The following is a 23,216-nucleotide window of genomic DNA, read 5'->3' as shown; positions in this document are numbered from 1 at the left end:
TGTTCTTAATAACGATAAAAATATATATTTTACTTTATAAGTGCTAGGTAAACATACTTTCCAATACAAACCACCACTGTTTAAAAGGCTGTCAGTGGCACTCAAATTTGGCTTCAAATTTTGACCACGGCGTAGTACAAGAAGAAGTATGCAAGGAAGAACCCCAAGAAAAGGCTTCTGAAAGGGACGGTTTTATTACTTGATCAAATGAAGTATGAGCGCTAAATCTTCCAGATACTTTCATCTTATATTTTGTAGTAACAAAACAAAGTCTGTCACTCCTGAGTTTCTACACATTGATAATAGGCTTTGTCCTTGCAAAAAATACTCACAAGCAACAAGTTACATGTGCAATATATTTAGAGCTACAAGTCCAGTATGGTAATAGCTCTTCTGTGTAATTTAGTAAGCAACTATTTATCAAGCAGAGGAAAAATGATAGTTCTTTTCCTTCATCTTTTAAAACAAAGTCTCAAAAAAATTGTAAAATATATCTAACACTTTAAAAACTTAATTGCAATCCATCCAGGTAGTCTATATTTAGTTACGTTCTACAGGAAAAAGTTGATCACTGCATTAAACACTGATAACATCTTTTAAGAAAATAATCAATGTATTTCATTTGTTATGGACAAATAGATTACAGTATGATTAGTAATAAATACAGCTGAATTTTAAGCAGAACACTTTTCCAAAACTGAACAGAATTAGGAAAAAAGAGAGGAATACATTTAATCAAAAATTTGAATAGTTTCTGGAAACTAGAAAAAATAAATTCCTATAGATAAAACTAGGAGTGAAAGGCAATGTAAAATGTAAAAAGAAATAATTATGCGCTTACAGATACAAGGATATTAACATATCTAAAACCAGAATTAGATTATCAGTATCAACTGGGGTTGTCCTATCACTAGAAATTACAGAAACATTAACTTCATCCCAAATACAAAAGAACACATACATTGCATTCTTCCACATTTTCTACATCACTAGTAGCAATTCTAATGTCTTTTCCAGTTAATAAATACATAGAACAAATGCTGCTATTGGTAGGATTTTCTGTGCTTTTTTTAAAAAAAAAAAAGTTTTCTTTTTATTGTCTTTAAGATCACCAGCCACTGTTTTTTTCATCACCATAAGGTCTCAGCACTGCTTCTGATTTTCACCTGCATTATTGTATTTTATTCTCCTTGCTTCCCCCTAATCTGCTTCCCTCCCAAGGGAAACCAGTTTCCACACCCTTAATGGAAAAGGATGTTCTGGTTTTATCAGGAGAAGTGCAAGGCCTTTACACAATCCAATAAGCTACTTGCAGAATACAGAAGAGATTTCTAGAACCCTCAATCACAGAGACTCTCTCACAGGAGATAACATAAAACCCAGCCCCTACACCATTACTAAAAGAGATTCATTTTACAAAAAAAGCACTGAAGCATCAGTGGCATGGCAACATCTGCATTTCCCTACCAGAGATACACAGAAGAGCTGAACAGATGCTTTCCTAGACACTATTCTTTAATCCGCTGCCCAGTTTGGATTGCTCTTCCTAACGCAATTCCTAGATTTATACATCCACAATGAGCTACAGCGTGGTCCATGCTCGGCAGCCACAGCAGCCAAAAGCCGGTAGGTAGAACTGTTCTGCACGATGACCCTGCCCCAGCAGTAGCAGCCTTGTCCCACAGAAGCAGTCACTCCTGCTTCCCCTTTCACAGATGCTGTCAAATCAGATGACTAAAGTTAACGGTATCAACAAGTAACAGAATTGCTAGAGATTAAAATTCCCCTAGCAGAATGACAGCATATCCCCCTGGCTGGAACAGTGACTGTGATATCCTATAGCAGATAAGAAAAGCTGTAAGGACAGTAAACATAATAATGATGGAAGATGTCCATTTCCATCATGCAAACAAGGTATATGTCACATTACAAGACATTACCGTACGTTAATTTTTCCAAAGCATACGTAACTGCTTCATAAAGCCACAAAACAGAGAAGCATCTATTCTTCTGGTCCCCAGCAATGTGCAATACCTGGTTCAAGATATTACTATCCAAAACACTCTTACATGAATGATCATGCAATAACTAGATTTAACATCCTTGGGCAAAAATGATTAAAAAAATTCATAAAACAGCAATCCTGGGACTAAATACCCTAGAACTTCCTGACCTGTAGAAAAAACAATTTAGGGCAATATGATATACAGTCATCAAATAGTAAGTGCACAAGCGATACTAATAATTAAAATAAGATTATTCATTGTTTTTTATAATGAACACAAGAATAAGAAAGCACCAGAAATGAGATGGTGCATTAAAAACAAAAGTTGATACATGTTTTTTTCCTACAAACAGCAGTTAAACTCTGAAACTCCCTGTCCCAAGGCAAAGGCCAGATGGATACAACAAGCAACTACACAAACCTTTGGAAAAAAAAAATTCCATCACCAGATTTTTACCACAAAGACAACACCTTTCACTGAAGAAATTGCTAAGATACACACTGCTGGAAGGAAGCCTGCAGGGCATACTGATGAGGTATTGCTGGATGCTTGCTCTGTCCTTGCACTGTTTTTTTTTCCCTAGCCATCTACAACTGACTGCTGCTGGACAGAAGATGCTGGCTATGTAACTCTTTGGTCTCATTAGCTGATGTCTGAAAAAAGATCTCTGAAGCTTGAGGAAGAAGTTTGACCTGTTCCATTCTCAGATGTTCAGGAATAAATCTAATCTACTCATAACACATTTAGAGAAGAGGTCACATGTTAAAAGATATGGATCCGCAGTAATTCTAAGCCCAAAAGAATTCTATCCAAAAACATGGAACAGTAACATACTGTCTCATTTGTGATTTACAGAATACACTTGATTCTTAAGCTCCAGTTCCTGATTCAAAGCACAATTCAAAGCACATCATTATAAGCTGAAAAGACAAGAATTAGCTATTAAGAAACATTTAAGAACATAATTAGCTTCAGACAAACTTGTTCTTTGAATTACCACGTTTCCATGAGGAGAAACCAGGGAGAAAAAACCTAGGAATAAAACAACACTTTGGTGAATGTAACAGTTCCTTTAGTAGCCTGGCAATTTACCCTATGACATGGCCTTACTGCTGGCCCTCAGTCACATAATTTATTATTTTTCAGGGCTGTCACAGAGACTACGAAGTACCTAGATTAACATTCTATGGTCACTTGTTAATATATCAATTCAAAGTCTGCCAATTTTCCTCTGTAATCTTTAAGCTCAAAACTACTTTCCAACTCGTGTATTTCCAAAATGTGAGTTGCTCAAATCACACCTCTTTTTATCTATAAATGTCTGTGATTTCTGTTTTATTTGGAGTACTATTTTGTGTGCCACAAAAAACCACGACATCAACTTTCAGACTGAGCTCAGTAAATACTGTTATGATGAAACCAGAATATATCTGGATGTAAGATGTATTATTTCTCACTTCATGCAAACAGATATATGTAATATGGTTTCTCTAGACAATCGTAAAAATCACTTACACAAGTCTGTGTTGTCAGACATGAGTCTTCTCTTAAGATTTTCCTGAGAGACTTTTTACTGACAGATCTTTTAAATTGACCAGAAACTCCTTCATATCCTTCAGGTTTCTCAGATCCATTTGGAATTAGTTTAAAGAATTCAGATTTACTTCCAGTTGGAGAAAGAGAAAGAATAGGCTTTAAGCTTCTTTGAGAGCTAACAGAATCTGTTTTTCTCACAGTGGAACTCTGTGGTTTTGATAAGATGGTCTCTTCAAGGTTATGTTTGCTGTGTCCCTTATTCTTCCAGTACTCATTTCTCCATGACATCCTCTCTAATGGGATCTCTTGAAAAACTGCTGAATCAGATGTTCCTTGCCTGCTGTGGCTGATCTCAAGGTTCTCAGCACCCTGGATGAATTCATTGTTGTCATCCTAAATTTAGGAAAAAAAACAAGAGCGATTCCCTCTCATCATCACACAATACAGTTTTACCTAACCTTAAAATTTCAAAATGGTTCTTTAATCTCTGCTGCTTAATTCTAAATTTGCAAGGATTCTGAAAACCAGCTGCTCTTCTTGGCAATGACATTGAGTATACCATAAATATATTCTTACATCTTAAGTAGTGAAAAGTAGAAAGAGAAGGAGAGGGAGACAAGATTATACTTTTCAAAAGGTCAGCCCAAATTTAGAATGCTGGTAACCTCCCAAACCTGTGTGTCACATGATAATCATCATTTCAGTAAGATTTGTTACAACTGTAAACCACAAGTAAGTGAAAAGTCCACAACAATATCTTTCCATTGAATTATTAATATTCTATATTTTCACATCGCATCTTCAACTTAAACATAGAAGAAATAAATCCTGCTGAGATCACTTCACTCACCTCTGGTAATATCACTGAATATCATATCCAGTACATTTGAGTAATTTCCTTGAAACACAAAGCTGTATTTCCCTCTTTTTCATGGTGGTTTTTTTTTTTTATGGCATAAGTTATCTTAAAATCTGTGCTGGAAACCCATATTAAGTTAGGTTAACTTAAGATGGAAGATTACTAAAAAACACTGTACTTTTCCCCATACATTAGAGATAAATGAATAACTGATTTATCTGAAGCTTAAATCCCTCTTACCTTTCCATGTCTCTTCAGACATACATATTTAGGTTCTACAATAATTTGTTAAATATTAAATCATGAAATGGTGCTAGAAACATCAGTCAAGTTTGCTTGATTAACTCTAGTGCAGCATAAGTAAACTGAAGATGAGAATGACTTTCCTGAGGAAATACTGTTGTATTGTATTCCTTGAAAGAACATGCAGATGGGCAGTTCTGGATACATGAAACTGATTGCTCTTCCTGAGTTGTAATTTTAAGAAGATCATCCTAATGACTGTAGAGGGCCACCTACTAGGAGCAGATGGGATATAGTCCCTTTGTATGCTGAGCTTTAATACTGAGGTATCAGAGTGAAATGATCCATCAGCCCTTGCAAGGGTACATTACCTTATTTAATCTTATTCCTTTATTCTTTGAATTGTGTAAGGACAGAAAACCTCTCAATTTCTTCATTGAAGGCTTCACCGAAGAACTTCTAAGTTTTACTTATATTTTCCATGAGAAAGGCAATTTATGCTCACGTGCATATCTAGGTTGAGATATCTATCTTATTTGATATAGTTGAAGAGCATGTACATATCTGTGGTGGGTTGACCCTGGCTGGGGGCCAGGTGCCTACCAGAGCCGCTCTCTCACTCCCCTCATTCACTAGACAGGGGAGAAAAAGTATAACGAAAAGCTTGTGGGTCAAGATAAGGACAGGGAGAGATCACTCACTTATTGTTGTCATGAGCAAAACAGACTGGACTTAGAGAGGAAATTCATCTAATTTATTACTAGGCAAAACAGTAGAGGAATGAGAAATAAACCCAAATCTTAAAACACCTCCCCCACCCCTCCCATCTTCCAGGGCTCAACTTCACGCCCAGCTTCAACCTCCTCCCCCCTCAGCGGCACAGGGGGACGGGGAATGGGGGTTACAGTCAGTTCATCACACGTTGTTTCTGCCGCTTCTTCATCCTTGGGGGAGGACTCTCATCATTCCCCTGCTCCAGTGTGGGGTCCCTCTCACGGGAGACAGTCCTTCACGAACTTCTCCAACGTGGGCCTCTCCCACAGGCTACAGTCCTTCACGAACTGCTCCAGCATGGGCCTCTTCCATGGGGTGCAGACCTTCAGGAGCAGACTGCTCCAGTGTGGGTCCCCCACGGGGTCACAAGACCTGCCAGCAAACCTGCTCTGGCGTGGGCTCCCCTCTCCATGGGTCCACAGGTTCTGCCAGGAGCCTGCTCCAGCGTGGGCTTCCCACAGGCCACAGCCTCCTTCAGGTGCCTCCACCTGCTCTTGTGTGGGGTCCTCCACGGGCTGCAGGTGGAATCGCTACACCCCCTCATCCTTCCTCCATGGGCTGCAGGGGGACAGCCTGCTTCACCATGGTCTTCACCACGGGCTGCAGGGGGATCTCTGCTCCGGCGCCTGGAGCACCTCCTCCCCCTCCTTCTGCACTGACCTCAGTGTCTGCAGAGTTTCTTACATCTTCTCACTCCTCTCTCTGGCTGCAAAAGCTCTAACTATTTTTTTCCTTCTTAGATATGTTATCACAAAGGCACTGATTGGCTTTGGCCATGGCCAGCGGCAGGTCCGTCTTAGAGCCGGCTGGCATTGGCTCTGTCAGACACAGGGGGAGCTTCTAGCAGCTTCTCACAGAAGCCGCCCCTGTAGCGCCCCCCACCCAAAACCTTGCCACGCAAACCCAACACAATATCCTTGTGTGTTACACACAATGTATTTAAATTTCAAAGAAAGCTGTAACATAACAATCATGAGAAACAATAATAGTGTGAAAACCTTTAACAATGTGGCTTATTTCAACATGTAAGATGAATATTTTTTAAAAAGCACTGTAAGATTCAGCATAACCTAGTCAAATATTTTGTCATATATGTGAAATAAACTGGGAAACATGTTACAGTTGGGCTAAGTGATTTTGTTAATTTTCCAAAGATACCTTAAACTCTGCCAAAATAGATACTATTAAGTTAGCAGTCATGTTCAGCTATCATGGCTTTTCCAGGATCCTCTTTCCTGTATTTTCAGTGCTTGAAATAAAACTGCTTTTTAGTTTACTTCGGTAATGCAAAGTAGAGCAATCTGAATATTAAATGTGTATCTGGACTATCAGTACAAAGCTGACTTCAAGAAGCAACACAGAATGTATCTGTACAAGGAAGAGGATGAATATGGGCAAAATATGACTGCTAAGTAATTTGTTGGTTCAGCGACTTCTTTCACATGAAAGAAAGGCTTAACTATGAATTACTAATGTAGTAGTTAGACTGAGAAAAAAACCTCTTGATAATTTGTTAGCATGCTGTAGATTTGTTTAATGTAATTATCTTCTAGCTTTGTCAGTCTAATGCATCTCCAGCTGCAGTGCTGATACTACTTAATGTAGTTTGCATCCAAAGATAACGAATGAAACAAAGGCTGTTCCCTGGCACACCTCTAGCACATAGTCAAAGTTCTTTAGTTTGTATAATGCCTTCAATTTTTTAAAAGAAGATAAGGATCTTCTATCAGTCTCTCTTGCATCAACCCTCTAGAATGGCTGTTAATGCTGTGTGCCAATGTTGTTTTGCTGTAAAAGCAGGAGTACTTGCTTTTTCTTGGTGTGCTTGGCACTGGATCTCTGGGGTAGGACAATACCATGGAAGGTTAGCTATCTTCTTCAATAACAGTTTAAGCACTAGCAAAGCTTAATGATTGAATTTAGCTTTTGATTAATTTATATAAATTTATCTTGTTTTATAGTTCAGTGAAGTATGCCGTACACACTGTGTTTTGAAAGACACTTTATTTTCACTAACTTACCATACCATGGCCTTTACTGTTTAGTAACTCTAAACTTTTGGTTTGCCATTTTTACACCGCTTTGGAGATGTATCTTTACAAAGGACTTTAATACTACCACCACCCCACCAAAAAAAAAAAGCATAATCAAATTGGAAACTATTGAAGTTGAGTAAATGACAGTGCTGGAAAACTTCCATAATTCTTATGTTATGGAAATACTTTCCCAACCTAGCTTCTACAGTAACCTCTCTGGCTTTTCATGACCATAACAAAGAAATTATTTGAAATCCAAACAGTTCTTTATCTTCAGAATGGTATCCCATATAGCACTGCTCATGAACTATTGACTTGCATAATTCTGAAATTCTGGAACTTTGTTTGAAATAACAAAGTCTTATGGGTTTACATTAATAAATAATACAATGCCCCAGATAATGGGAAAACCCTCACGACTACTGAAACAAAACCCTGAGAGAATTTTTATTTCTTGTACTTAGCAACAGCAATTTGGTTTCTCAGAAATACAGACTATAGAGCAGTATTTCTGTTAGGTTCAGTCCATCTTGCTATTATGTAACTCAGCTACATTTTATTTCTCAGCTATGAGCAACAAATTAGAATGCTAAGAAACAGATTTTATAATTAAAAATTAAATACACTAGAATGTTCATAAAGGTAGAAACTTTTAGCAATTACGGTAATGACAATCCAACTATTCAGTGCATTGGCAATTTGGTGAATTTTTATGTAGTATCAGTTGATATATTTTTTTAATAAATGTTCATTTTCTTTCATTAATTTTATTGCAGAAAGATTTCCACATTGTAAAAGAATTAAAGTTGGTGATGCTGACACAGCTCAGACAGGATATATAGCAGAAATACCTGAAATTTCTTAATTCACTTTCAACAATGTTGGTGAGCAAAACAGTCCCTGCTTACAGTTTGCTTTAAAAGGCACAATGAAGCTTTATTTACTGCACTCTTGCTCAGCTGTAATGGATGTACATCATCTTGCTCAAATCTATGATGCAAGTTTTCCTAAAACGTTTTTTGCTGTAATGATGCATGATACTCACACCTCTGTTAGCACAGGGGCTGACAGAGTCAGGTTTCTTTCGTCCACTCGTTCCAGAGGCTATACCTGCATTTTCACGTCCGTACCCAGTTAGACACAGCAACCTGACAAAGACAAATCTACCTGTAGGTATATGGGGAAAAGATGATTTATCCTCTCTGTCTAGCTTCCAGACAGAATCTCATCCTAGGAGTTTTCAGATGAAGACTACTTTATCAAGAATTAAATGTACAAAGTGGCCTACCTCTTCACTGCTGTCAGTTCCTTGAAAGTTATCTTCAATTTGGGTTTTCCCATGTACTCCATTACTGTCTTGCTTCAAATCCAAAGGGAAAATGCAACATTCTGGTGACATGTTTGGAGACTTCCCATGAGGAGCTGATCGAGGTCTTGATGAAAATGTGAAAATCTCTTTATTACTCACTTGGTGATCACCCGTTTCAGTGCTGTGATGTTCAACAGAGACATTCTGTGGTGAGGTTAAATTATGGCAGGCTGAATCTTCAGTAGCTACGAACTGCTCACTCTTATCCAGCTGAATAGTCTCAGGGAAACTTTCTGGAAACACCCATTCGTCTGAAACATACAATGTTTATTTTAATGCCAAATATGTAAATTGTATTTTACCATGATCACTCTCTTTTTCCCTGGACATTGTATTGCAAAATAAGTTTTTCTAATACAGAAACATTCTTCTTATCAGATTTATACAGTTGGAAGAGGGACGAGGATGCAACGAAAACACTCAGGCTGCTTTCTAAGCAAGACAAGGTTAATCAAAACATTTCCAGAGCACAGCTCAAAAAATCTGCAGGCTATGATGTATGACATGCAAGCCTGCAATTTGCAAATCTGAAACTATTTAGCTGTTAAGATTTGAAACTGTTCAATGGAATTTCATGCTAGGAAAACATAATTTTATTAAATTTGACTATTGATCTTTTTCTATAGGTGTTTTTTGTGGCCAACATTTAAAAAAATAATCACACATAGTTGGTGGAAAGTTCATAATATTACAATCTGCTGCTTCTTTATTGCTGAAATTCTACACTTTTTTATGTACAGAACTTATGGTTTAAATCTCAATTTCAAACTACAGGTCTGATGAAAAATAGCGTGACATGAAAAACATATGAAGATATCTGAATACAGGCAGTACTAATCTGCCAATTTTAAAACGAACAATAAACTACAGAAATGGACTTAAAGATTGAGTGCACCAGATAAACATGAAAAGGCCATTTTTATCCTCTTATTGTTAACTTATGTTTTACTGTTTGGAATGATGGTATAGAAAAAAAAAGTCAATTTGATTGATTAAAACCAATCTCAAATAGCAGCTGAAAAAGGAGAATTGCTCAAGTATGCAATACTCCCTTATCTTCATTAAAAGGTAGCACGGTGTGGATTATTCACTAGATCTTGAAACTTTCTGGCTCCATAAAACAAAGTTACCAGCAACCGTATTAAAAAAAGCCTCAATAAAAAAATACTAAAAGCGCAATAATAAAGTCACACTGCAATAATAAAATGCTTGCCGTCACAGAAGACAGCAAGTTTATTATGGTATTCTACTCCTTTTAGTTTCGTTAGAGATTATTATCATTTCAGGCAGATACAGCAGCTTTGAGAGGGAAAAAAATGTCTGAACGACCATAAATGAAGGCAAAAGAAAGAAAAATGGGAACATCAGGAGAAACAGCTGTATTCTTACGGGTTGCCGTGGTTTTTCCAGTTTACTGAAGATAGCTAGTTAAGCTACCGAACTCCAGTTAATATCCTAAACAGTACTTTGTACTAGGAACCAGTGAACAGCAGGGACTTAACACATCTTGTACATTCATGGCTTGCACCTACTTGTTCCAGAAGAGACTATTTTTCAGTCTCTACATGAAGACCATCTATAGTCAGAAGCCCCAAGGCCTTTCAAGGAAACTCTTTTTATATCAGATAATCATGCTGGTTTAAAATAATCTAGTAGATCACTGTCTATTGTACATTAAAAAAATCTATTTTGTAAATATATAGAAATCTCACCTTGCTTTTAATTAATAAAAGACTTGAAAGATGAACATATAAGTAATGCCATTTATTTTACAAGTATTTTGGACTAGTTTTTTCAAGAACCTCAAGAAATGAGTGACATTATTCGAAACTTTTTAAAACTACCCTTCAATTGTTTTTTTCTAAGGCAATGATATTAAAATTTTCAACTTCCTGCATTTGAAAAAAAAAAAAAAGACATATTGTACTAGGTTTCAATACCAGTGGCTTGACTAAGATCTACATGTATAACATGTGCTGCTTTAGTATTCGGAAAGCCTTTTCCCCCCTCATGACATTAGATTTTACATGTATCACGCTGTCTTTGCAGTTTTCAAATATGCACTAATAGCTCAGACCGCTGTAACGAGCCCTCTATAGTACGGTTGTACATTTAGTGTACCACCTAGTTCATGAGCATCTGCTAATTTATGCACAAAGAACTGTGAATGAGAGGACTGCCTTAATTTTTATTATAGCCTACTGACTTAACCAGCTTCCCTAACCGCAGTCTCACCTGTTCTATTCTCATTCTAGAATGACTTCTAATGCAGTTGTTGCTGTTTAATTTGCAGAGGTGATTACAGATCAAATTTTATAATGAATTCTGAAGCAAAAAAAAGGTGTTAAACCACTTGTTCTTTGTGATTTAGAGTCAATTTTCATTTAAGTATTAAAATATAGAAAAGAAATCTTAAGTAACAGTTTTTGGTCAAGTGCTTAAAGAAGAGGAAGCAGTTAGAAGCTTAAACTTCTGACTCGTACTCCTGGCTCTGACACAAGACATCCAAAAACTTCTTACACATCACTTTACTTCAGAATGCTGAGTAATGTCTTCACTCAGATCAAAAGTACTTCAGAAATATTAAGAGCTACTGTACAAGATTTAGCATCTGTGTAATATTTAGCCTGAATAGTCTGCTTTTTTAGTCTAACCTTCTCTGTAAAGAACTTTTGTTTCCAGAGATGTTGAAGAAATATAATTGGGTTAGTAATAAGCTAAATGCAAATATTAGTTTGTATACCTCAGTACTTAATGAAATATGCAGAGGGAAGACAGAGAAGTCTGTAAGGCTTTAAGATGCCATTCTATGCTAACTACAGAGTCCAGCAACTTCTGTAACCTGTAGTCAGCGTAGCATGTTGTTAATAGTCTACATGTGAAAGATATGGGGTGTTTTGGACCAAACCAAATTCCATTATCTCTCCAATACAAACTATACTGGAATTTCTTTTTAACTCAGCATTTCCATGTCAACTGTAATGAACAATTTGGAGTATCTTCTTAGCAAAATATGCAAATTACTATGTAATCACAACACTGCAGCAAACAAGATAAATGCAAGAATGATCACCTAAACATCTAATTAGTTCTTCTACACAGTCAGACTTATGCTAAAGCTTCTAATTGCAGCCTAACATTTTCATGAAGGTTTCGGCATTGCATATGTAAGATTGGCAAACTATAAACAATGCTCACTCATTTTATTTTTTCCCTTGCTTAAAAACAATTTACCTTGGTAAAGATACTGCACATCTGCTACAGAAGACATGCTGATTTGGTGTCTATAATAAATCTAAAAGATACTATTATAAAATAGCAGTGACTAACCTCTAAGGTAATAAGACCAATCACTTAGGAAAGCTCCCCTGCCCCCATGAAATTTAAATTAATATTTACTCAAGCTAATAGCAGAACAAGTACAGTACTGTCCCAAGATCACCATATGATACAGTTGCACGGGGCTCAAGAATACCAAATGCCTGGTGATGAGTAGTGTATGACAGATTCTTGTTGATTCAACTTGTTTTGACCACAGTATAAAAGGGGAGCCTGAAACCATGTAAACTTGCACTTTGGAATAAGTTCAGACAGAGCACAGAAGAGGACTTTCCCTGATGAAGAGGTTGCCTATAGGAAGCTCTTCAACACAGATGAATCCAGTAGTATAGGATAAAGAAACCATTAAGTCTTCTACATATAGTTAGACATCTTCATGTATTGAAAAGAAACTGAAATCTGCAAACTGAGCTACCAGTGCCAAACAATCAAAACACGGAAAAAAAAGTTTGGAGAACTGTAAATTACAAACTCTCATGGTGCCTTTATCTGCTTGTACACACAATTAAGACTATATAGAAACAGTTTTCGTTCTCACAAACAGTAAAATAGCAGTCTTTATACATAGCTTTCTTGCCCAGTTCTCTGCTTCTGAATTTACAATAGGGTATTTAGACATGCCAGTCTACTGCACTCTGTCTTCTCCTATCGCTTATATTTACATAAAATAACACATGTTGATTTATTTTTCTGAAATTCTACCACTAGATAGAGGCCCTAGTGTTCTAGATGAAGAACAAATAAGACAGTGATTCCTGCCTCAGAATCCTCAAAATTCAACTAAATAGGAAGTAATTTAAAAATTCTGCAGAAGGCTCTACTTGCCTTAGCACCTTGCACCTGTTTCAGCCAAATTAGGAAACCCATAATAGCAATTATGGATTACTGACATTGTCATAGTATATAATTGCTTCTAAACATCCCAAAGTTCAAACAAAATGGAAGTAACTCACAACGTGAAGGAAAATTTCTTTGGTCAATTTTCAGCAGATTTGAGTAGTCTGCCCACTTTACAAGTTGGTGGCTATGCCTTTTAACAGAAAGTAACATTGCATTTTCATAGAGACAGTGGCTATCTTTCCCACAATAATGTACTTTCCAGACACATGCAAAGCAAGTTGATTGACGATGTATGACAAAAAATATCGACACCTTTTGGCAGATAGGTGTGAAAGAAAACACACCCATAAGCTGAGGTGTCTTCTGTGAATAAGAAAAAAGAAGAAAATTCACCACTGAACTTTAAAAATAAAACCAAAAATCCCTGATATTACATGGGTACCATAATTAATATCCTAAATCCTTATCTGGGATAAGCAAAATTTCTCACACGTTTGATGTTTGGAGTCTTTAGTGTTAAATTTAATAGGGATTTAAAGAATGAATTATTTTTAGTTCTTTCCCTTTAATCATGAGAGCATGGAATTTTTCTTTTTTTATTCATTCACTGCTCTGGTACTCTGCTTAATCCTGCAAATCTTTATCAATGCTCAAAAGCAATTCTGTTGCAGGGTGTTTGATTTCCATAATCCCCTACAACACAGACATTTATATTTTCTGTGAAACTGCTTCAGGGTCCTTTGAAATTTACAACAGATAGTCCCCCACGCCACACATAACTAAAATAACACAAAATGAGCACCATACCACTGGTTATCTCCCATGTGGCTTTGGCTGCATTTTTTAGAGATAATTTTCCATGACTGTTCTTGTCTGCTGATGGTTCTTGTGGTGAGGCAAGCTGAAAATCTGCTCTTCCACTCTCAGAGGTTTTCTGAGTCTGAATTGCAGGGTCTGAAATAGAACCCAGAAGCTTATGAAATGCCTGGGAACACTCATATTGTCTGCTTTTCTTACTTGAGGCATGGAAAAACAGCATACGGAGCATTGTCCTGGGATACAAACATCTTCCCAACAGTATGGGAATCCTGCAGGGCAGCAGGAATAAGACAGTCCCAAGAAAGTAAAAATTTAACACTCAGGAGGGAAGAAGGACACACCATAGAAGTTATAAAAAACAGGCTTGCAAAAGTCTGCAAAACAATCAAGAACTACTGCAGTAACCCAGTTATATACGCAGCATGAGGGAAAGCTGAATATGTGTATATCCTGTGGCTACTACCAGCAGGTGGTGATCCTTGGCTGAAGCACTTAGAATATGAAGACCTTCAGAGAGAATGAGCGTTTATTCAAGTTCATACAGGAGAATAAGCCATGATTTAATATAAATGTATTCAGTAATTAACAAGTTAGCTAAAGGATTAGAAAAAACAGAGAATTAAGTCTTACATTCTGAAGGCAGAATCATGCAAAAATTCTGGCAGTTCGTGAATTCTACATATTCTTCGCTTTATGCTCTTACCATTTTCACATACATCTTTAGCTGCTTGGTGAGTATTTCTCTTGCCTCCTTGATCGTTGTATGGTGAGAACGATAGCTCCAATCTCTCAATGTCTTGTGCAGATTCGGTTCCCCTTTCCGAACTTTGAAGTTGGCATGATCTATTACTTTTCCTTCCCCAGGTCTTTGTTACCTTGAAAGACATTATATTCTTAATGAAAAATAAAAACGTAACAGCTTTCAAAATACTCAAAAGTAAACATACATTTTGAATTAAGCTTATTTTTCAAATAAATGTTCCCAAATTTTTTTTTTCCCCCAACACTGTCTTTTCAGGAAACTTTATGGTAGGTACAGTTTGGTGTGGTATCTTCAGTCTTTACAGCTGACTAACAGGCAGGGTTTTTTTTTTTTTCTCCACTGAAAGGAAAACAAGACAAAGAAAAGAAAAAAAAAATCACTATGAATAAAAAGACAGTGAAACTTGTGGCTTTTCTAGACCCAAACATTTTACTTGCCCTTCACTGGATGTTACAGCATCTCTCTTGTGCTAGGGGCCCAGGACCAGAGTCAGTACTCCAGACACAGCCACACTGAAAAAAACCTTTAGTGTGTGACTTCTCTGCTTGTCAGTCTCTTCATTTGTAGAAGCGGCAGCACTTTTGTTGCAATTTAAGCTTTCTTACCTCTCTAGATATCCTTGTACTGACTCTTCTGTTTGAAGATGGAGGTGGCCCAAGGATCTTTGATCCAAATGCAATATGTGATACATCTTGAGTTTTACTGCTGTGTATATTGCCTTGTCCTCTATTAGCCAAGCTACCTAAGAAAAATAATAGTTTTTTTAAAAAATATTACAGTACTTAAAGAATATTAATACTTTTCCAAATCAACTGAAATAAAAGAATTATGAATACTAAACATATATAAAAATTATGTTCCTTTATAGCACAATCCCTAGAAATATGTAGGAATATCAAATGCACATTTTATAAAAGTATCAACATTCAAGCAAGAAACTTTTGGTCTACTATATAGAAATATTTCTAATCTCCTTGCCTTGAAGATTCTTTTAAAAAAGGGGCTCTTTACAAACAGAAAAAATGGTTTTGCAAGATTTCTTTAGAATGTCAATGAAAATCTAACTTGTGTCAGGAAGAAAAAACAACTCTAATAACAGAATAAATAAATAACAACACAAGAAAACTGAAGCAAGACTGTTAAGGTATCACTAACGTCTCAGAGAAGAACTATTTACATGTGCTTGCTTTTTGAAGTTAGTGAATCTACTGTATTACCAGGGCTGAGCCCTAATACTGCAAATATACCCTATTCCTGTAAAATGTTCTACGCCCTTCATTACCTCTTTTTTTTTTTACTGTTTAAAATGTAGACATATTCTTATAATTATTTTCAAGTACAGAACATGCCAACCAGTCTGGAAGACAAACAAAAAGTAAACATGGAATGCAGGTGAATGTTCCCAGAAAAGAATTAGAAGGGAAGAACAGTAAAAGTTACATATTAACTTTATCAGCAGGGTTGCAGAACTGTATGCAGTATCTGTTTTCCTTTTTTTAATTCTCCAAGATTGTCAGTGAATTCTCCTTTCCAGAGCTAATAAAAAAAAGGGTATCTTCACATTAATTTATGGTTAAAATTTACAATGGCTGAAGATTTTCTCTTGCTATATCTTCAGTGTTAAATTGCTATCTCACTTTTGATATCTGGCACGTTCATAACGCGATAAAGTAGAAACAAAACATTTTGTTGATTCTCCTATGCATTTTTCACAGAATTATTTAATCTTAATTCAAGATCAACTTTATTTCCAGTGGCATCAAGGAAATGAAAAAAGATCATGCATTACCCACCATATAACATAATTTACTGTACTAATAAGCACAAAAGAAGCCACCTTATGCCATTACCTTCTTCCCCTTTTCCTGATGTGACATTTGGTTGCTGCTAACAGCTGCCATTTCACAAGATTAGATGACCTGTCTTGGTTTAACAATTTCTTTAATTTGCTGACTACCTTGGGATGTTGTTAGCTCCAATTATAAAAGCTGATTTGCATGAAAATCTCTGTTTATGAACACATTAATTGACTGCAATTAATTACCTATATCTACACATAACAGCATGTTGATGGCATAATGAAATAATATGTGTAATTAAAAGAGGATGAAACTAATTTGAGCTTTTGATTAGCAAATAAACACAAAAAAGTTTAGCAAGTAAAAAGAACACTTTCTAATTAAAATGAACTTAAACATACCCAAACTTCCATTTTCAGGAAGGTCAACTTCTGAAATTTGAAAAGCATGTCTGGAAGAACACATGCTATGTTCATAAAATGGGATTGAAAATAAAGATTAAACCTTAAACTGAAGGCATTTCATTTTCACGCAGGTCAGGGATGTTATCATGAATTATTTTACTATATATACCTAAGGGTTACATATCTTTGTAGTCCAGACAGTAAAATCTCAGTCTTGTTTTAAATGAACATTCATTTTTCTGTTTAGATATATCATTCACACTATGGTATTCATTTAAGTTTTACAGTCCCTTGTATTTTGACAACTTGGCCAAGAAGTATTGATTTTTTTAATACAGTCACCCAGAAAATAAATTCCGGAGTTTCCTCTGCTATTTCAAAAGCAAACTTACAATCAAACTTCACAACAGAACTTTGGCTTGACTACTTGTAGGGAAATAATATTCTAAAAATATTATTTGCCTTTTAATATTACAAAAATGGCACTTACATGTAAAGAAAGCTGAAGGTATTTTAAATAAGTAAATGTATAAAGGTCTTAATCTAAGCAAAAATTTAAAACTCCTCCCATTCATTTCAGCTGCTATAGGACAAAGACTGCCATTACTAATGAAGTATATCAAGAGAGCAAAAGTTAACCACCTGAAAAAGCATCAACATGGTAGCTCAGTGCAGGTGATAAAATCTTTACAAGCTGGCTTTTTTCATATTCCCATAAAAGCAGAAGAACAGAAGTTTAAAAAGTATTTTCTTAAACATTTCATATTATTAAGGTTGTTCTCAAAGAAATACTTCTTTCAAAGTTTATTTTTCTTTAGAGTTTCATGAGATGCTACGCCTTAAATACTATTGTTGGCTGTAAGAGTTCTGTCTGTTATAGTATTAAACTTCACCAGTAGTTATTGTTCCACGTAATTTATCTTATTCCTTTGGTCAGTATTTTGCACATGTATTTCCAGAGCATTTTAACAGAAACGATGGAAGTGATTATTCACTGAATTCAAACACCAATGATGAGAATCCTCAAGACTGAGAAAGTACTAAAACTAGCAGAATAAAAGTGTATCTTCCTTACCTACAGCACCACTTCTAACATTGCCTACACTGATGAAAGTGTATTGGAAATGGATTCTTTATCTAATTTGCTTGTTCAGACCCACTTCTGAGCTACTTCAGACCTACTTCCTTCTCAAAAGATCTTCTACTACCCTGTTTTAGTATGATGAATCAATGACTCAAAAGGTTGTACAGAGTAAGGGGAAAATGAAAAACTTTAGTAAGACTTTGCAATTATTATATGGGCCAAATTTAAGGCTTAGTCTTGCGTCTCGTACAGAAGCCAATAACAACGTAACAGAAGAGTAAAGAGGGTGCCTATAAAGAGAGATTTCACCTGTGTATTTTTCTAAGCTCTAGCAGTAAGAACTTTATGTACTTCTCAAGTTTAAGCTGAAAATAACAATCAATTCAACATTTTAAAAGGGGTGAAATTATCAGTTCTCCTTGAAGGACATGAATCAAAGCATACAAAATATTCTCATTTTAAATCCATTATAACCCTCTTTTTTAAGAAGTGCTTGCATATATTCCAGGATATTTACTGTTGCAAATGGGGCTACAGAATAACTTGGAGGAAAAAAAAAAGACAACTACAGATTAGTTATGTGCAACTGGATTTACAAAAACAGTAATATCCTGGGAATGAGGAAATTATATTTTTTGATGCGTTTAGAGTTCTAATCAATGACATGTACTACTAATGAAAAATATGGCTTTTATGATTTATTTCCTTATTGGAAATGTGGCTGATGTTTCCAAAACTCAACAACTGATTTGAAAAAAACTGGTTTTGTTCAACTACAAAAAAAACTGGCAACAGCTGAAAATTTTATTTCAGTCTTTACATAGTTACCTTAACGTATATTTTAAAGACCACTACTGTTTATGAATGATTTTACAACTAGAGTTCCATCAATGAACACAAACAATTTCTCTTATTCTATTGCTGTTATTTAATGGTGATCTGTCTCATTACAACATTGTTTTAAAGGGATATTCATTATTTTCAATCAAAACATTAAGGACCGTAAAGACATCTGCCTTAGTGAAATTTTGCTATTGACTTTACTGCAGGTAGGAAGCAATGAACAGCTTTAAAGCACAATAGTAGCTTTTGCAAAAAGCAGTCAATTGTCTGTCTCAAGTCTATTTAAGCAATTTCACATTCAAATCTTGGCATCTGCCTCTACATTTCAGTTTCTAATGATTCTTGGCTTACAAATCTTACGCAGACATGCCAATTTAAATATAAAATTGCAAGAAGTGCTATTCTAGAACAGGTCAATAATCTAACATCCAGTTTCAAACAACGGCCAAACCCAAATGCTTCAGAAATGGCACAAGATAATTTCAGTAGGGATTTATGAAATAATCTGCCTTCAACACAGTTCTTACAGTAAGGTTGGAAAAACCTAGAAGTACAAGAATAAATTTTCCCTTCATATTTTTGCTAAATATGATATGGACATTACTCTTACCCATATAAATGGCCAGCTGACTTTGGAATCATACAAATTTCTTTACTTCACCAGCTTATTGTAGCAGTGGATTCCATATTTTAATCATATTCTGTGTAACATGGTATTTTCTTTTATCAGTTTTTAATTTTCAACTACACGATCACATCAAATGACGTCTTGGTTTTGTACCATGAGGTAGGAAAAGCAGCTTTTATTGAACTTTCTTTGTATCACTAGTTACTTTATAAACTTCCTTAAGCTGATTTTTAATGTTTTCAGCATATCTTCACGTGAGAGTTTTTCATTCATGATGCTTCCCTCTTAATCACTTCTCTAAAATCTTTTCTGAGACTGTTTAACTGATAATGTATAAAGTATTTCAGATAATAATACAAAACCGACTTATTTACAAGTTTCATACCTTTTCAATTGCATATGAATTTGAACTTCCTGCTACTCAATGTCTTGTTTTTTTTAAAAAATGTAGCTACATACTAATCTGAGAATTCCACTAAGCTATATCTATGGTGATGATAACCTTCCTTCCTTGCATCATTTAATTTTGACACTTTAAACCTTAACTGTAGTTAACTTTTCTCCCCAATATACAATCCTTTGCATTTATCAAAGCTGGATTTTACATGGTATCATGTTACACATTTACCTAGTACAGTGGTTCCCAGCTCATAGTTTTTCAACACAGTGGCCACAAGAAATAAAAACAGTAAACAAACTTTGTTTAGCAAAATATGAGTTTTCCTGCATGTTAGCTGCTCTGTAGTGTTTTTCATGTAAAAGTACATAAGGGATTGCCCATCTTACACGTTTAAAACTCTCAGATGTTCCACTCTCTACTAACCTAGTAACTGTTTCATATGAAACTTTTGCTCCCACGATTCACTACTTTTGAGATTATTTTTAACTATAATAAAAAATACAGAGCCTGGAACAAAAAACTTTTGAAGCCTCCTGCTGTTAGCCTTCAGCTATAACAAAAATTTAAAATTTGATCCTCTGTTTGCTTTCTGTCTCTTAAATTTTATCCAAGTGAATAGTTCGTATCTTGGCACATGACTGCTTAGCTTCTTTAACAAATCTCTTCTATGCAATGCTGTCAAAGTCTAAATTACATGTCTTCTTATCTTATAGCTTACAGAAACATCCAAATAACTCTAAGGAACCAGTAAGACAAGATTTCCTTTTTCAGAGTAAATGCCGAGGAGACTATGCATGCTCCTACTGTTGGAAGAGTTCCATTAATGTAAACATACTTTAAAAAGAAGTGTAACAACTGAACAGCCACACTTCAATGTACATTCAGAAGACACACCTCAAATATTGTTATTATAAATCTCATGCTTGAATTAGAATTGCTCAGGCTGCACATAGATCTCTGAAACTAGAACAGACATGCGTCTACGTGCTTGTGATATTACAGCCACGCAAAAGTTGTCATATTTTAAGACACTGGAATTCTTAAAGTGCACTCTTACAAAAATATCCCTTGTTTGTATGCATACTGTATAGATCATTCACAGTATTTTAATACAACAGAATACCTGTTTCTTGCACTGTTCCTGAATATCTCCTGCATTTTATTTCTGGCTTGTGAATTTTAGTCAGGTTCAGCAATTGTGTAACTTGTGGCACATCTGTATTTAGCTGGCAGGTTCGAGGAATAACACCTGTGGGCTCATGTGGCATAAATGGAACAACACATGCATCTAGAATCAAAAAACATGGGCTTCACTCAGATGACACAATGGAATTAAATTTGTCTTACATTATTTGTTAGATTACACATATTTTAGTTCATATAGTTATAATAGTTTAATAGATTATGGTAATTTGAAAAACTTGCTGGAATTGTTCACTTTTAAGACAATAAGCATGTAAATTTTAAATTATATTATGTAATTTTTTAGGCCAAAAAATACCAAGAAATATGCACCAATGGCTGGAATAGCCATAGTAAATCAACAACTTTGATTTGGCAAGTGAACAAGCAAAACAGAATCACAAAATACATTTTGTTAATTTTTATTGCAACTCAGCTTTAATTCTGATATACTGATTTTCAGACAAAATGAACATCTGAAAATGGTATTAATATTAGTGGGACTGAAGTAGCAAATAGAGAAATCCCATATATGCAAATAAAGAATTTGACAAGCTTTAATTCCAAACTTTGGACTCCATTACAGTTTCACAATAAACTAAAAAGCTGTCAATCTATCCTTGTGACAGCAAGCACTAGTAGAATGAGATTTGATTGTCTCTGCTTTCCCTTTGACAACCAATATAGACTGAGTTTATGAAAGGTATTCTCTATGAAGAAACGTATCCAGAGCCAGAACCATTCCTGATGTTCTGATGCAAATTCATTCCAAATTTTATAAGACTTGAATACAGTAAGGTAATGAATATTAGCCTCTTTTCCAAGGATTAGAAGAGGAAAACATAACCCCAAACCCAAACACAAGTAACAGATTAAGTATTGAGATCCTAATAGAAAAATTGTGTCCCATGTTGTATTTCAGTAGTGGACATATTTATTTAACTAAGATAAATGCTAGCAACCATTTTTTCCACCAAGCTGGTACATGATTTACCTCTGTAAGACAATACTTAGTGATAAAAATCCCATATGTAACCTCGGGATTACTATGGAAACCAGAAACTGGATATATATCAAGCTTGTATGCCTCAGTATCATGGGGCAGAGAAGATGAATTCTTTCCTCTTCTATCTCAATGATCTCATATAGAAACAATTTCTTAGTATATGTGGTTTCTCCTTTCCACTTGCTATCATTTTAAGAATGCAAAACATACTGTACATGAGCTACTAAGAAACAGTAACACACACATTGCACCTTGAAATCACTACTTCCACTGCCAAGGAGGTTTAAGCAAAGAACTTGACCCTCCTTACAAGATGCAATGTCATTGCATTCAGTGGAGCTCAACTAACTGGCCCAATCATCCGAGAGGAAAAATCTTTATCAAATCATGATTGTTAACTGAAAGTTAATTAACAATAACAAAAAAAACTACTATAGTTTTTCTGTAGTTAAGTATGAAGTATAGACTTATTTTAACACAGCCAAACCTTGAGCTGTAACGTAATTTTAAGACTTGCCTAGATAAGGACATTCATAAGCATAGAGAAAATACTAATGCCCACCAGCTGTGTAATAATCATAGAATTGATAATCCAGTAATTAAAAGTGCAATATTTTACCATGCATACAGTTTATTAAAGCTGTCTACTCATTATGTTAACTACATTTTGGAATTTTGGAACTAATTTAGAACATTTACACACATTTCAAAAACTGTTTAGAATGGAAGAGAGAAAACAATGCATCAACAGAATTAAATCTCAGTTTCTGCTGAGAACTTACCAGATTCTCTCTGTAGTAATTTTTCTAATTAATATTTTTCCAACATCACCAAGAAAAACAAAAGAAAAAAAGAGAGAGGAGTAATCACAATGATCACTTTCTCTCCTTTACTGGTTTAGGTTTTCCAAATGGAAGATACATTTTGTTATACTTACAATACTAGTAACCATCCTTCCTTCGGAAACCAGAACCCTTTGTTTCAGGTGTGTTCTTTAAAAGCCACAAAATGAAAATCTGAATGAAACTGAAGCTGAACTATACCTAGGCTTCCTCTAAGATAAGCAAGTGCCAGCTGTGCTTTTTCAATTCTTCCTCTATTACTGCAAATATCAGCAAGGAATGAAGTTCTCTCCCTTGGAAAAGAATGATTCAGGATTATGATGCTAGCTTGGAGACTGGTAAACCTTTGACCAATATTCTGCTCTATTACAAATATAATCTCTCATTTTTCAGCTCACCACCAATATTACTTTCACAATGAAGGAGGACACATTAGGATAAATG

General features: G+C 35.3%; 1 protein-coding gene across 7 annotated transcripts in view; it reads right to left on the bottom strand.

The window, feature by feature from the left end:
* The window catches only part of CFAP20DC (CFAP20 domain containing), an 83,020-nt gene that overhangs the window by 30,399 nt on the left and 29,405 nt on the right, over positions 1-23,216 (bottom strand). For all 7 annotated transcript variants that reach the window (XM_054838852.1, XM_054838848.1, XM_054838850.1 and 4 more), the window contains 6 exons: positions 20,866-21,030; positions 15,190-15,326; positions 14,525-14,696; positions 13,810-13,956; positions 8,743-9,074; positions 3,522-3,935 (listed from right to left, as the gene is read on the bottom strand). In XM_054838852.1, the coding sequence (XP_054694827.1) occupies positions 3,522-3,935; positions 8,743-9,074; positions 13,810-13,956; positions 14,525-14,696; positions 15,190-15,326; positions 20,866-21,030 (1,367 nt within the window). The remainder of the gene's footprint in view (positions 1-3,521; positions 3,936-8,742; positions 9,075-13,809; positions 13,957-14,524; positions 14,697-15,189; positions 15,327-20,865; positions 21,031-23,216) is intronic.

The sequence above is a fragment of the Grus americana genome, chromosome 11 (genome assembly GCF_028858705.1).
Source record: "Grus americana isolate bGruAme1 chromosome 11, bGruAme1.mat, whole genome shotgun sequence".
Classification (NCBI taxonomy): Eukaryota; Metazoa; Chordata; class Aves; order Gruiformes; family Gruidae; genus Grus; species Grus americana.
The sequence above is the reverse complement of the archived record's forward strand: the minus strand, read 5'-3'. Positions and strand labels throughout refer to the sequence as shown.